Source organism: Phyllostomus hastatus, unplaced genomic scaffold (genome assembly GCF_019186645.2).
Source record: "Phyllostomus hastatus isolate PE091 unplaced genomic scaffold, TTU_PhHast_1.1 phas_contig_36, whole genome shotgun sequence".
NCBI lineage: Eukaryota > Metazoa > Chordata > Mammalia > Chiroptera > Phyllostomidae > Phyllostomus > Phyllostomus hastatus.
Window position 1 is genome coordinate 3,001,715 of NW_025333862.1, and position 15,724 is coordinate 3,017,438.

Below are 15,724 nucleotides of genomic sequence, written 5' to 3' on the forward strand. Positions count from 1 at the left end.
GACACATGGACAAAGCCAAAGGGGGGGTAAGATGGAGGGTGGGAGGTGGGGATGGGTGGGGTGGGGGGAAGTGGTGGGGGAAAATGGAGACAATTGTACTTGAACAACAATAAAAAAACTCCAAATATTCATGGCAGCTTATTTTCAAGAACCCCAAACTGGAAACAACTGAAATATTTCTCAATAGGTGAATGGTTAAAGAAACTAGGATGTCTATGCCATGAAATGGTACCCTGCAATAAAAGATATAAACTATTGATACTTGAAATAATTAGGACTCTTACAGAAATTTCACTGAATGAGAGAAGCTGTTGTTAAAAGCATGCAAACCGTGTGATTCCATCTATGTAAACACTTGGGGAATAACATAATTACAGACTTGTACAATGGATTAAGGAGTTTTGGAGGGGGAAGGAGGCAGTAATGGAGAACTATAAAGGGATGAGGAACTCCTGGCCATGGTACAGTTAAGTATCTTGATGGTGGTAGTAGTTAAATGAAGCAACATACGTGAATAAATTGCACAGAATGACAGCCACATATACTCACAAATAAATGAGTGCCTGTGAAACTGGTGAAATATAAGTAAGCTCTATTTGTTTTATTGATGTCAATTTCCTGGTTTTGAAATTGTATTATAGTTGTGTAAGATGTTATTGTTGGGAGAGACTGAGAGCAGTGGGCGCAGAAACTCCCTGTACATGTCTTTATACCTTTTCATGCACATGTAATTATTTCAAAATAAAAAGTTTTTTTTTGAAAAAATACCTCACATACTCTATCTTATTTGATCTTTACAATAACTACAGGAAGTGAGTAGTATGATAATTGACATTTTATAGAAAAAAAAAGGCCATGGGATAAACAGCTAATGGAAAATTACTGCTAAAAGCAAGCAAAGCCACACCCTTTTGAAAAATATTAGTATAGTTATATAAGTATTTATAAGTACAAGTAATTTAGTGAACCCAATAGTCAGAAATACAGCTATTCTTTAATAGCAAGTTTGCAAAGTAAAAATAAAAAGTAAGCTCTCTGTCTTCCCACAACTTACGATAGACTTGAAGGCTGTAGCTCCTAGTGATGGTGCTTTTCATTTTAGAGGTCTTTACATTAATGTCAGCCTTGTAGATCCCTGCATCTTCCATCCTCAGATTGCTGATCTCCAGGTTGTAGTTCTGATGGGAAACATTTATTCTTTCATAGTAATTTTCATGGGTCACGGTAACTTGGGGTGCTGCTCCTGAGCCTGGTACTACTACAAGAGCAACAGAAGTTTTGGAATTCATCCAAGCAATGCTAGTGACTTGCTGTAATTCTTGGATACATAAAGGGAAAGTAACTGGTTCCCCCAGAGTTCCATTCACTGTGACGATATCTGTGTTGCTTTCAACTGCTTCCAGACCTGAGGACATAAATAGAAAATTGTGGCCATTTAGCTGTTGCATCTTTTAGAGTTCCCCATCTCCCTAGGCTTGAGTCTACTTTAGGAGCTCTCATGAATGCAGATCATTCACTTTCTTGAGGATGTCTTTTTTTTTGGCAATCTACTCTAGATATACTTAATATGTTATGATGGCTAGATTTTCTAAAGGATTCTCATTCAAAAGTAAATTTTCTAGTGAATTTCCATGGACCCATTTCATTTAAAACACATTTAATCTAGACTTACAAAATCTGAGATCTAGTAGGAATCTGAGAGATGAGGACCGTAAGCCTCCACAAGTTCTCAGATATTAAATGCCTTTCTTTCCCAAAATCACATTGCCAAGTGGTGAAATAGCTAGGGCAAAAAACTAGGTTGGCTACTGTGGTCTTTGCACACAGTAAGTTACATTTATACCTCTATTTCTGGAAGATACAGTGTTTTAGAAACTCTGGACTCAATACTCCCAAGTTGATAATTTTTGGGGTTCTTTTTTTTAAAAAAAGGTTTTATTTATTTAGTTTTTAGAGAGAGGAAGGGAGGAAGAAAGAGAGGAAGAGAAACATTAATGTGTGGTTGCCTCTTGCATGCCCCCTACTGGAGACCTGGCTCACAACCCAGGTATGTGCCTTACCCTGGGAATTGAACTGGTGACCCTTTAATTTGCAGTCTGGCACTCAACCACTGAGCCACACCGGCCAGGGCATATGTATATATATTCTTTTTTATTCACTACTATATCTTCAGTCTCTGGAAGAGACTGACACATAGTGAGTGGTTAGTAAATATTTCTGGGATAAATTAATAAATGGATTTCATTTATGCTTTGCCTAGAATCTCTTGGAACGACTTCTGAAGTAAAGTTCATTTATTCATTCATACATTTATGAATGAATGCATATATTTATTCAAGGTCAGATTTGTTCCAGATATTATGACAGGTATTAATGAACATAATCTATAATACAAATGTTTGTTGAGCAGACTACCATTTTAAGCATTAGAAAAGAAAAACAAGGCCAAGAGATAAACTAATGGAAGATTACATAGCTAATGTAATCTTTTAAGCATTATGGAAGAGATTGGGGATACAATGGTAAATAAAAACAAACACAGTTTCTTCTCTACAGAACATAATAAAGAGATCAATGTGGATCAGATATCATAAAGATTAGATACAAAATATGTTAGTGTTATGGTGATTGAGAGAGAATAGTGAGGGGGACTTGATGTATTCTGGGAATCCAGGAACACTTTATACTAAAAGCTGGAAAAATAATGTATTTAAAAATCTAAAATGAGAAAAAGAAATGAAATTTTTATTTTCTTTCCTTTCATCATCTAATGAAGATACATTGATATAATACAAAATTTGTAAAATGAAAGGCAATATAAGATGTTATCTTCTAATCTTCTATCATTACTTTGTTATTCCCATTGAGCCCTATTTAGTGAGAAATAGTGTTTTTAGCCACCAGGCAATATTAAAAATATTTAATAAACAATAGATACAGGTACTGACCCATCAGTAAATGTATTGTACATAAACAATAACAGGGTTATTCTGATGAGTACTGGCTGCATGTAAGCCCTAAAGCGTAGGACATAAGTTTTTCATGAAAGTGGATTCAGGCTGACCCTAACATTTATCCAGGCTTGGCATAAAGAGAACAAGAATAGGATAAGTCATTGAAAATACACATCATTTTGAAGTGTCAGAAAAGCAAAGGGATATTTCTAACCTGATGGTGCTAACTAAGGCTACTTTGGCCTCCCGCCCATCAGTTCTTGAATGAGCCCGGGGGCTGTAAATATAAACCTCTTTCTTTTCAGATCAACCAAGATTTTCCCTGAGGAGGACTATCCCAGGTAAGGTCTGATGACTTAGTTGGGGGTCAGATATGTAACAAGGTCCTGAGGGGAGGAAGAGACTAAGGACCCTCATCTACAAACATTTATTAAGTGCTAACTATTTGCTAGATCTGTATTAGGGACTCAAGGTTGAATAGGACATGGCTGCAGTCCTGGAAGACAGATGTGTGCAAAAGTGAAAAATAATGCAATATGATGTGTGGTAAGAGCACAAGGAACCCACCATTGGGAGACAGAGGAGAAACTAAGGTTTTCTTCAGTGGCAGGAGTCATAGTTTACCAAAATCTGTTTTTTTGAACATTAATTCTCTCCAGGTACATTGTTCCACTGGGCTGATGAGGTCTGGTTGAGGGGAATGTGAAGTGTCCCAGCCTGAATCCCTGAATGTCCCAGGTATGGGTATGTGACTTGTGTAGTCCCACAGAGCCTTGAGCTTTGGAAAACCCCAAACTTGACCTGATGATGCTGTGCCACCTTGAAATTTTTCATAATATTTGAGCAAGGAGCCCCACATTTTCATGTGGTACTGGGTTCTGCAAATTATACAGCTGGTCCTGGTGCCAGATCTTCCATGTGTGTTTAAGGATTTTATTTTAGAAGTTAGGCCCCTAGTACCTGATTGCCCTTCTGCTCTTTATATTAGTGTCAGGTGTGAGAAGATGCATGCAATGCATGGCACACTCATAATTTTAGTGAGTTGTCTCTCATCAAACCCCAGGAAGTGTGTAGGCAGCCTGCTAAGACGGAAACCTTCTTACTATTAGTGCAGTTGTGCAGCCACAAAATAGTTGAAGATGTGTGGTGTTGTTTTTAAAATTATGTCTTATCTTCCACAGCAAGTCATTCAGGAAGTGATGCTGGGTGTCAAAGAATAATGAGGCAGAGTAGGTGGCAGGCAGAAGAAGCTTGGGGAAGCCTAATGCTATTTGTGCTGCTGGTGTTGTTGGGAATTCTGGGCTTGCTGAGAAATGGTACAGGGTTTGTACAGACATAAGATAAAGATTTTGCCACCTGCAGGTATTCCACCTGTGATGTGAGAGAGGTAGCTATAATACTATAGCATGTAGTGGAAAGATAGGGAGGCTAAAGGCATGGGTGCTGGTACTTCTACTTATGAGCTGAGCAACCTTAATAAAATCTCAAAACCTTTCTGAGTCTCATTTACTTCATTTATAGAGTGAAAATAGTAGCTATAAAATTTGCCCTGCATAATTAGTGGTCAGCAAATCATACAATATGAGTGGAAATGCTTCATTAACCATCAAGGCAAAATACATGTTAGTTATTTTTGAGATGGTAATTTCAGTAGGAACTCAAGGAAGAAAAAGATGACTTCAAACTATAGAAGTTAGAAAAAACTTATTGAAGAAAATAGAACTTAAGGGGGACCTTGAAGAACAAGTACAATTTTACTGTATAGAAAGGGGAAAAACTGGGTGTTTCATGTCCTTGGATTCTGAACAAAAGTTTAAAAGCAGGAGAATGTGTACTGTAGTTTAAATGAATATAGATTGTAGTAACAGTAGAGAGAAATAAAACTGTAGATATAAAGAGATATAGTTTAGATTAGGGAGAGCTTTGAGTTTGCTGTCTATACCACAAACATAGGCCAGCTATCAAAGTTTTTGAGAATGAAGATAAAAATGATGTTTTAGGATCATAGTAATATAGTAATGTTGTATAGAAAAAGAATAAGAAGAAAGAGAAGTGGGCTTGAGTGACCATTTCAGAGACTATTGTAACCATCTGAGCATTAACCAGGGGATGATAATGGAAATGGAAAGGAAGGACTACATTTGCAAGATAGCACAAAGAAAGGCAAGTAATAATGACATCTAATAGCATTAAATTGTCCAACAATATATTTTGAGTGTCTACTTTATGTTGGTAGAAAACCAATTGGAAGAAAGTCAAAAGTAGAAGACAAGTTTGTTGTTAGAAATATTGAATTTGAGGTGGACCATCTAAGTAGAAGTTGGAAGAATGAAAAATAAGGAGAGAGAATTATCTTAAAGTATTGTTTGGGAGGTGGCTGTGGTAGCCTCTTCTAGTTGTTTTTCTAATATTTTTTCTTTTAGAGCTTCTTTTGTAGTAACAGAATTCCTAATTTGTAGCATAGCATAGAGTCACTCAGTGACTATATTGCCCAGCTTTCTGCTAGCTAAGTTTGGTTATATGACTAAGTTCAGATCAATACAATGAAAGTAGTGGTGTTGTTCTGAAGAAGGGGAACTTTGCTTTCTTTATCTCTCTCTTGCTTCCTGTAGGCTGAATGCCAGGGCAAGTGGTTCTTAGACATTTTGGATCAAGAAGAGGAAGGCAAGTACAGAGAATGGTGGAGCAGGAAGATTAAAAATATATGGATTCCTCATGAATTTGTGTATTCTTCTACCAATGGAACTGCCAAATCTGGATTTTTAAAAACATGAATGTGAAATAAACTTCTTTTATCTTTGTGCTATTTTTATTTTTGAGTCTCTGTCACTTGCTATCAGACTAAAATCCAAGTGGTTTAGGAATCTTCCACAGAGAGGAGGTGATTGAAGGAGAGGTGGGTCATTTAGGAAGAGTATGGCTGAAGTTCTAGGCTGAGCCTTGTGAACAGTGTGTGTGTGTGTGTGTGTGTGTGTGTGTGTGTAGTACCATATACACCATGGTATATATGGTATATCATATATATATCATATATATGATAAACTATATAAATATATATATTGCTATACACACACACACACACACACTCACACAGTCCAAGTGGCAAGAGAGGCACCAATAGTAGAGAGTAGCTGTAGCATGGAACCCAAGAGCAGAAAGAGTCTCAAAATGAGGTTGTTACTGATTTCTAAAGATTCATACTGTTTAATTGAAATAAAGACTGAAAATTGCCCTTAGATTTGTTCCGTGGGAGATTATTGATGGGTTTTAAGGATAAAGTGCAAGTAAGATGATTCAAATGAAGGCAAATGTATAAAGGAATGAGGAAACAATAGGTGGTAAAATAGTGAAGAAGCTTGACAAGAAGAAAGGTTATAAAATAGAACAGTAGTGAGAAAGTAAAGTAATGTGAAAGTAAAGTAAATGAATTTAATGTGATTTTGTTTTAAAATAGAAGAAATTGGTAGGGAAATGTTGGTAGGAAGGGAGAGCAGATAGAGATTTCCCTGGAGGGAGAGACTTGCTCTAGGTAAGTTGCTCTGACTCATGGGCTTTCTGAAGCCCTATGTTTCTCTCTCATAGTACTTGCCAAATTGTGTGGTAGTCATAAATCTATGTGTCTGTTTATAGGCACTGTGAATGACTTTAGCACAGGGACCTTGTTTTCAAATCCCCTGTCCCAGCACAGTGCATGATACAAAGGCCACTAATGCTTGTCATGGACCTAAAGATGGAAGGGATGTGGTTTTCAATCAAAGGATGGTTATTCCTTCATCTGAAGTGGAAATGAAAAATGAAAGGATAGGGGTATTTTGAGGTGCTATTGAGGGTGGAGATAGAAAAACTGTCTCTTGGTATGGTGAAGGGAACACAATTTTGAGCCAGGTTCAGTCTCTGACATTTACTGAGTCTCTCATCTTACTTTACTAAAAGATAGGATGTAATTATGCCTGTATCATGGATGGCTGTGAGCGCATGTAGAAGGCACTTAATATGTAGTAAACATTTTGGAGTAGAGTGGGTAAAATAGAAGACAGTCATGCTTGAGGACCATCTCTTCAGTAATGTAGGGGGTGAGACTATTGGGTAAGAGTGAAGAGGCAGGGATAGGACTAGCTAGGAAGTTAAAATATTAGGGGCACAGGCTTTGAATCATGGTATATTTGAACCTAGCTGTGTATCCTGAGAAAAATATTGAAATTATCTGATCCTCAGGCTTCTTAGTCTAAAATGTGGGTAATTATCAACTGTAATTATGAAGATAAGGCACTTAGCATAATACTTGTCACATATAAGTGTTAGTTGCTATTATTATTTTGATGGATGTAAAATTTTTGAAAATATGCTACTGTAAGGAACATCCTGGGGGGTCTATCCAAAATTTATTAAGGGGATGAAAAGATTGCTGAGCAGCCTTGGGAATCCAGTGAAGAGGTCACTCACATTTATAACATCTCCCAGTGAGTGTGGCTTTCTGACTGTCATATGCCACAGAAGGGAAGCATAGGAGATAGGCAGTACATCTCAAGGAGAAGCAAAGTCTAGAAAAAGTTGGAACCCTGGAGCATGGGCTTAAATGTAAAAATACATTTATTTTGCCCCTTAGGTAGTTATTGTGAGAGGTAACCGAAGGGGAGAATGACACCAGCTTGGACAGAGAACACTATAGACAGGCTATTTATTGAAGTTGGTCTTCCCTTCCTGGAAGGAAAGCTGGGTACCTTTACCAGCCCCATAAACCCTTTTGTGTTGTTAGTGATAAGTCCTGTTTCCCTGGATGAACCCATGTGTATGGGTGAACTTTACAAATATCCAGCTCATGATAAAGTAACTGTCAAAAACCACTGGCTGGCAGGAGACCACAGAGGTTATGAGAAAAAGAAAGGTATTTGAAAACAATCAGAAACTTATTCTGTGTTAGAAATATTGATAGGGTAAGGGGACTTTAACTGGCTACAGGGAAATTCTTTAGAGTTTATCAAGAGAAACTTACTAAAGAAGTGTGGGATGGAATCCAAAGAGATTTTGAAACACAAAATATTTATGACAATGAAGAGGGCATTTAGACCTAAAACTTTATAGTTCACCTTAGATTCTATTACAAACAAAGATGATGTACACTTGTGGGTATAGAGGACTCCCTAGTGCATCATACTCTGCCATTATCTCCTAAGTCCTATTTGTTTTGGCCACTCCCTCTTCCACCTCAGCTCCTACTTTTCTTTCCTACCCTCACTCCAACCATACTGGCCCTCTTTCTTCAAAAAGGCCAGGCACACTTGCTGTTGCCTGAGAGATTTTGTATTTGCTGACCTCCTTTTCTACAACAACACTCTTTGTAGCACTCCATTACTGTGAAACTGCTCCAACGTCATCCCATCAGAGAGTTTTCCTGATCACCATATTTAAAGCAGCAATTCCCTCCAATCACTCTCTTCTACTTTGCCTTACTTTATTTTTCTTCATAGCAGTTATCAATACAAAAGTATTGTATATGCATATCTATTGTCTTCCCTAGCCCCCACCTCCACTAGAATGTAATTACCATGAATGCAGAATCTTTATCTGTTTTGGTTATTATTATTTCCCTAGCACTTAGTGGGTGATTATTAAATGTTTGTTAAGAGAATGAATAATTTTTGGCTACTGACCCAATTCCCCCTTTTGCAGCAAAAAAAACCCCCAAAAAACAAGGTAGAAAGACTCAGAACAAGAGAAAGAATGAGAGCAAGAGAGAACTCTTGACTGGTCCCTGTGTTCTGGTGTGGAAGGTTCAGGGTATAAATTGATAAATAAGAAGGAGTAGTTGGCTAACTGTAAGTTCTTTCCACCACAATACTCTCATGCTATTCGCAAAAAAATTTTTTTTTGCATAGATCCACAGGATGTGGCTTTGCAGAGTGGTTAGTACTGAATGAGGCAACAAGATGTATGTTCTAGTTAAGGCTCTGTTGCTGACTAGCTAAATGACACAAATAAGTCACTTACAAACTAAGTTTCAAAATTCTAGTTGGTAAATGAAATAAAAAATATATGTTGTACTGCTTGAAGAGTTAGGATTAAATGAAATTAATATGCTCTCAAACGTGTATACCAAGGAAGAAGAAGCTAGAGATGCCCAAAAGAGTTTTATCATGAGAAGCACCTTCTGTCTACTCCCTTGTGAAGCACTATGACTTAGTAAGAAAGACCCAGGCTACCCAGAGTTTGAATCTTGGCTCTGTCAGGTACTAGCAATAAGACCTTGTGAAAGTTAACCACTTCTCTGCGTCTCAGTTTTATCAGCTTTAATATGAAGCTAATAGAAGCACTTACCTCATAGAAATGTTGTAAAATTTAAATGAGTTAATGTTTGTAAACCTGTTAGAAAAGTGCCTGGCATATACTAGGCACTTTATATATTTGTTATAGGAAATGAAGAGCACATTGTTACAGAGATTAAAATAATACTCCCAGACAACTCTTATGGGACAAAGAAGAGTTATGTTGGGAAGATGTTAGAGAAGGTAAACATATAGCTGTTAATGAGAGTAGAAATGAGGAAGAGTGTAATGTTGCTTAATAGTTTCTTAACCCCCCCTTCCTTTTTTTAAAGGATCTTTCAAGTAAGCATTTCTTGTTTTCTCTCTCTTTTTTTTTTTTTTTGGCAGTAGCTAACCTTCCCTCCCTCTTCTCTCATCTACTATCTCCTAGATGAATGAATGATGATGGAACCACCATAAACATTGCAGGCCTTGAAGGGCAATTTAGAGATAATTGTACCCTGTGGCACTCAAAAGAGAGTTGGTTATAACTGGCCATACTGAGTGAAGGGAAGTAGAGGAAGGAGGAAGCAGAGGGTTGAGCGGCTAGTTTTGTGTCATTCTCCATGAGGCTGGAAAGTCCTTGGTTATGAGGTTTTAAAAAAATTAAACTACCACTCCTGTACAATAGTGTATTCTTCTGTATTTTAAAATTTATATAATTTTAATTAAGATTTAGGTTGAATTAAATCTACTTCTTCAAAACAAATATACAAGCATACAACTTCTTAAAAGAGAGATAAGTTCCTGGCCAACCATTGTTTTATCCATTCCCCTCTCTTATTGTATAATCAAAAATTGAGTATAGCAAAGAAAATATGGATACAAGCTCTAGCAACATCAGTTACCCAACTGATTGCTTATATCTCTTTCTTTTCCAGATTCCACATAGATGAATGTAGTTAACCTCAAACTTGCAGATTCACACTTTCTCTGAGGTTCAGGACAAGAAAGGTTTGACCCAGGAAATACTTGAGTAGCCTGAGTGGCCAGTGATGACTTTTGTGCTTCTATTGTGAACTCACTCCACCTGTTTTGTCCGGTCACCATATTGATCTCCAGGGCTGTTTCAACCCATCAGGCTGATGCAGTGGGTCTCTACCCCCTCCTACTGGAGTCCTATGTTATCACAAGGATGCAGCTCTGAGTTTCTATTTGGAAACAGGATTTTTGATATTTACCTGATATTTAGTTTTCCCCATGTGGAATATATTTTTCCATTTCTATAACTGGTCTTCTGCCTCTGAGCCCTTCCTGAATGTTCATGGTAGCAGTCTGCTCAAATCTCTTTCTAGAACAGAGTCTTTATTGTCATCTTGAAGGAGTTTGGACTGGTGGCAAATGGCTCTTACCAGGACTCTTCACCAGGCACAAAAACTATCTTTAACCTCCCTGGATGATGGTTGGTGCCAAGTTATCCATGGACAGATATCCAGATGGGCCCACTCACCTCTGCTGGAATGTTCCATGACTGTGCTTTCCATTTAACAGGATGTCAAGACTTTGTTGATATCAAACCTTTGTTGTTAAGAAGCAAAGTTAAGCCAATCCAAATCATGCTGATGTGAATGATGCATGAATCATATCTAGATATGGTCATTTCTTTGGATATTCTGTGTTGTTGGCCTGCCTAAACTTTTGTTATTGACAAAAGCCTGTCTTATAACCCCCATTCTCTCTATAGATGGGTGTAGAAACAGGCTCAGTCTCTCACTGAATAATCCTGTGTTGCTGGGAATAAATCACCACTCTTTATTGACAAATCCCAAAATGTGAAAACAATCAATAGTAAGGACAATATTTTATTCCACTTCAGCATCAAAATGGATGAAATCAGTATTGCTCAGTGGTTAAGGCTAAAGACATTGGAGGTCAAATCCTACTTCCTCCACTTTGGTAGCAGTCTGCTCAAAGACTTGAGCTTAATGAGTGCTCAAGTCTTTGGCTTAATGAGTGCCAGAACTCTGTGTCTCAATGTTTTCACCTATAAACTTGAGTATTTATAGTACTCATCTAATAGGATATTGTGAGATTTAAACAAAATAATAAATGTAGACTACTTAGAGTAATGCCAGACATGTAGTATTATTGATGTCGGAGGGGTTTAAAAAACTTAAACAAAATGGTGTAGAGAAAAAGAAGAATTAAAATTTTATGAAAGAAAACACATAGAGAAAATGAACATGGAGCAAAAGTGGTAGACTTGATTGTCTTCTCCCTAAGAGGGTGGGTGGCTAGTAGGATACTTGAAGAGACAGTCAGAATCACAGGGCTCACAAGTTATTTTTAGTGAGTTGAGATTAGAACACAAGCCTGTGAATCTTGGGTCTTAAAGAAAAAATTTCCAACATGGAAAAGTCATGAGTTTACACACTTAGACTTCTCTTATTTCAGTAATTTCAAGAGAAAATGGAAATTCTAACTTCCTTTTCCATTGCTTCTCAGCTGTTTCAACTGCCCTGAGTTCCAGGAAAGTGCATGAAATCAGTTGATTCATAGCCCACTGCTAAACATTTGCCAGAAACAGCAGCAGGAGGGATTCAGGTATAATTTTGTACTCAGGAAATGTTTGTGGAATAACTTTAAAAAAAGTTTTTACAATTATTTTTATTTTTATTTTAATGCATATTTTTATATTAAATTTTTAAAAATAAATTATTGTGTGGACTCTGAGTTCTAGTTATTTGCCAAATTAAGCCAGCCAGTATTTATTTCCACAGCATTTACTCAATAACAGTCTTTGCACATAGTCAGATATTACCTCTGTTATAAGTAACCAAGAGTACTTTTTGGATGTGTTCTTCTTTATTAATTCGATCAATCATTCAGTAATCATTTTGTAACTTTTGAATAGCAAAGAGATCCATTTAGCAAAGGATAATGGTATGTGAAAGTAATTCCGGTTCTACTTCTGTAAAAACAAGTCCCAGTCCTTGATTTCATGGGTTCCTGACAAAATGAATATCTCACCCTTGTTTTGTCCAGAACCCGAAATACTACACCTGAGCTCACAACTCCCACCACCTTTTCTTCTGTTTATGCTTGGATCATCTCAAACAGAGAAGTCTTGCCAAGGATGTCTGTACAATAAAGCCCTGGATCTTCCTAATACTATGTGAAAGCAAGTGTGAAAAACAACAGCATTAGCTAATATTTGTTAAGGTCTTACTATATTCAGGTCCTGTGCCCAATGTTATACACAAATTACCATTTTGATTCTCAAAACAATTCTCTTCCAGTGGTTGATACTTAGTAGAAGAGAATTGTTTTGAGAATCAAAATGGTAATTCATGTATAACATTTGCCCATCAGTAAACGAATGGATCAAAAAACTATGGTATATTTACACAATGGAATTCTATGCAGCAGAAAGAAAGAAGGCGCTCCTACCCTTTGCAACAGCATGGATGGAACTGGAAAGCATTATGCTAAGCAAAATAAACCAGGTGGTAAAAGACAAATACCATATGATCTCACCTTTAATAGGAACCTAAACAGCAAAACAAACAAACAAGCAAAATATAACCAAAAACATGGGAATAGAGAACAAGCTGACAGTGACCAGAGCAGAGAAGGGAGGGGATTTCAGGGGAAAAGGGAAAAGGTTTGCAGGAACAAGTATAAAGGACACATGGACAAAAACTAGAGGGGGTGGAAATAGGAAGGAGGTGGGGAGGGCTGGGGGGTGGGCTGAGATGGGAGTAAAAGACAGAAAACTGTACATGAACAACAATTGAAATAAAATTAAACAAAAAGTTTTCCTATTTTGAAGTCAAAATAAGAGGTTGAGCTTATACAACTTTCCCAAAGTCACAAAACTAATGGATGAATGATTCATTACTAGCTGATCTGACAATTTGAGTTCAGGTTCATGAAATGAGGCAAGTGTATCATAACAACTGCCTCTATCTTACCATGTGTTAATCCTTTGAAGAGCATCAAGGATTTAAAAACTTAATGAGTGAGGAGGTCAGAAAGAGTGTGGAGCAGAAAGAGCTATAGCTTGGGATTAGCAGAAACAAAGTCTGTGTTCACTACTACCAGTTCTAGGTTGTGAAACTTCAGGTGAATTGTTTAAGCTGAATCTTAATTTATACTTTTTTGCATAATAATATCTATTTTTCTTATTTCAATGGTTTTAATAGAATTACATGAGAATTGTAGAACACTTTGCAAATTAAGTAATATACCAAATGCCACCTTTCTCTATGAGATTAGGGACATAGCTAGATTTCTGCTTAGTTTCTCTCTCTTTCCTGCATCTACTTGCATTTTATGCCTGCCATGCAAGGGTGACTAGCATAGGCTCCAAATACTTGACTGGCCTAGTGGTTGCAATCTCCATGAAGCTCAAATTGAAAAAGCCACAATTTTAAATGGTCAAAGACACTAAAGAGACCATAGTGCATTTATTCTACTTTTCTAAGGAAATCCTAGGCCACTAAATTCTCTGTAATCTAACTCATGTCAGGAATTTGATAGTGCAGTTTTAGATCTGGTAAGAGATATATAAGTAGACTTAAAGTGATAAAAAGGGTCAGTTTTGATATAAACAAGGCAATTGTTTGGATTTAATTAAATAATATATGCAATACAGAAACCCACCTAGAGCTGTGTTAATGTTATATCATTTTTGGGGGTGCAAAAGCAATATTCATCTTTCCTTTGTAGTTTACTGTTAAGCATAAGTAAGAAGAACAGAGTTTTTACTTCAAGTTCTTCATTTTTAATGTAACATATTTGTAAAATAGAAATAACCTCTTACCATTTAGTTTAGAGAGTTTTTGAAAGATAGAAGCAGAATAATAGCTCTGAATATGCTTTGAAAACAAAGATAGTATCTAGAGATAAAGTTTTTATAATGATAATTATAGTTACGCACCACTCAATTTGATAGAGGAATGAAATAAAATTGGAAAAAGCATATTTCTGTCAAAAACTAGATTACACACTATAATTTCAAAAAATTGCTTTTAAGTTATTCAAGATTTTGGATTATTTATTCTTTTTTTTGCACAGGTGTACCAATTACTGACTCTCCTGAGCAGAAGGGTTTTTCTCAGCTCTTTGGAGACCGGACACAGGCAAAAGTTAGAAATTCAATTTCTAAAGCTGAAAAACATTTAGGTTGGACCTTAAGTCTCTCCTCAGCCAGTTGGATTCCTTTTGAGTCCCAGGGTGTTTGTGTTAAAAGAGATCAAATGGGCATTTCAATGTCTTTTTCAAGGGCAACTTCAAAAAGTTAATAGAAAACTGGGAGGGGATTAGCAAAGGTCAAAACTCACAGGTTTGCAGGCAAAGGAGAAAGATCCATAAGTAATGCTGAGCCATCTTCTTCCAGGGCATAAACGACTGTGCCAAGAATGGCACTCTCCTAGCAGACAGTCAGTTGCACTTGACTGCACATTCTTGCCTTTTATAGCTGCGTTTAAAAAAGGAAGTGTGAGATAACTGATTTAGGAAACAGTGGTATATATAGTCTAGGTATTATGATCCTATTTTTCCTTATTGTGGAATGTAAAATGCTTACCATTAATTAATTAATTAGTTAATTAATTAATATTTATTGAATGCCTACCATGTGTCAGGGACCATTCTGGTCACTGGCAATATAAAGGGCAACAAATGATCTCCCCTTTTTGGGAAGAACAACAATTAAACAGTCAATTCCAATATAGTGTAATAAATGTTTCAATAGAGAAAATGTGGAGAATGGGAAGGGTGTCTAAACTGGGCTAGGAGAGTGTGGGGAAGTCTTTCTGAAGGAACTGACAACCAAGCTGAGAAAGATATGAAGAATAAGTTAGCATTATTAGGAAAAAGGTGGTGGGGATAGAGAATACAAAGAATGCGTTGATGTGATAGGAGCTTAATAAATGGTAGCAACTAATATTATATAATTATAGTTATATTATGCTATATAATAAATAAAATGAAATTAATAAAATATATCATAGAATTATTTTATATAATAATGATATCCTATTTCTGTTACATAAAATTATGTAACATAAGATTATGTATATGTAAATTATATATACATAATTATGTTATATAAATTACACATATAATATAATTAATATAATTATATCATGATTGAGATCAGTGAAACACAGGACTGTTCTCTAGTAGAGGCCCTCTACTTGCCTGTTAGAAGATAACAGGGGCTTTGTATGTATGTAGGGTGTCAGAGGTGGTAATAAGTATAAATATTGGAGCCCAGAAGCCAAGCAACATTTTCTATTGTTGACAGTTTTACAGATGTCCCCTATTGTTCTCCCCTTTGCCCTCCTCTGCCCAGCCTAAACCCCTGCTTCCACAGTCAATCACCACACTGTTGTTCATGCCATGGGTCACTCATAAATGTTCTTTCTCTAATCCTTCCCCCTTCTTTCCACCATTCCCCCTCTCCCTACTCAGCCCTGGTAGCTGTCAGTCTGTTTCATGTTCCCATGTCTCTGGTTCTAT

The 15,724-nt window shown here is 36.7% G+C and overlaps 1 protein-coding gene across 2 annotated transcripts in view; it reads right to left on the minus strand.

Moving 5' to 3' along the window:
- The window catches only part of CD84 (CD84 molecule), a 44,203-nt gene extending 29,542 nt beyond the window's left edge, over window positions 1–14,661 (minus strand). For both annotated transcript variants that reach the window (XM_045841569.1, XM_045841568.1), the window contains exons 1-2: window positions 14,542–14,661; window positions 1,055–1,405 (exon numbers count right to left, since the gene is read on the minus strand). In XM_045841569.1, the coding sequence (XP_045697525.1) occupies window positions 1,055–1,405; window positions 14,542–14,602 (412 nt within the window). In that variant the 5' untranslated portion in view covers window positions 14,603–14,661. The remainder of the gene's footprint in view (window positions 1–1,054; window positions 1,406–14,541) is intronic.
- Window positions 14,662–15,724: the final 1,063 nt, after the last annotated feature.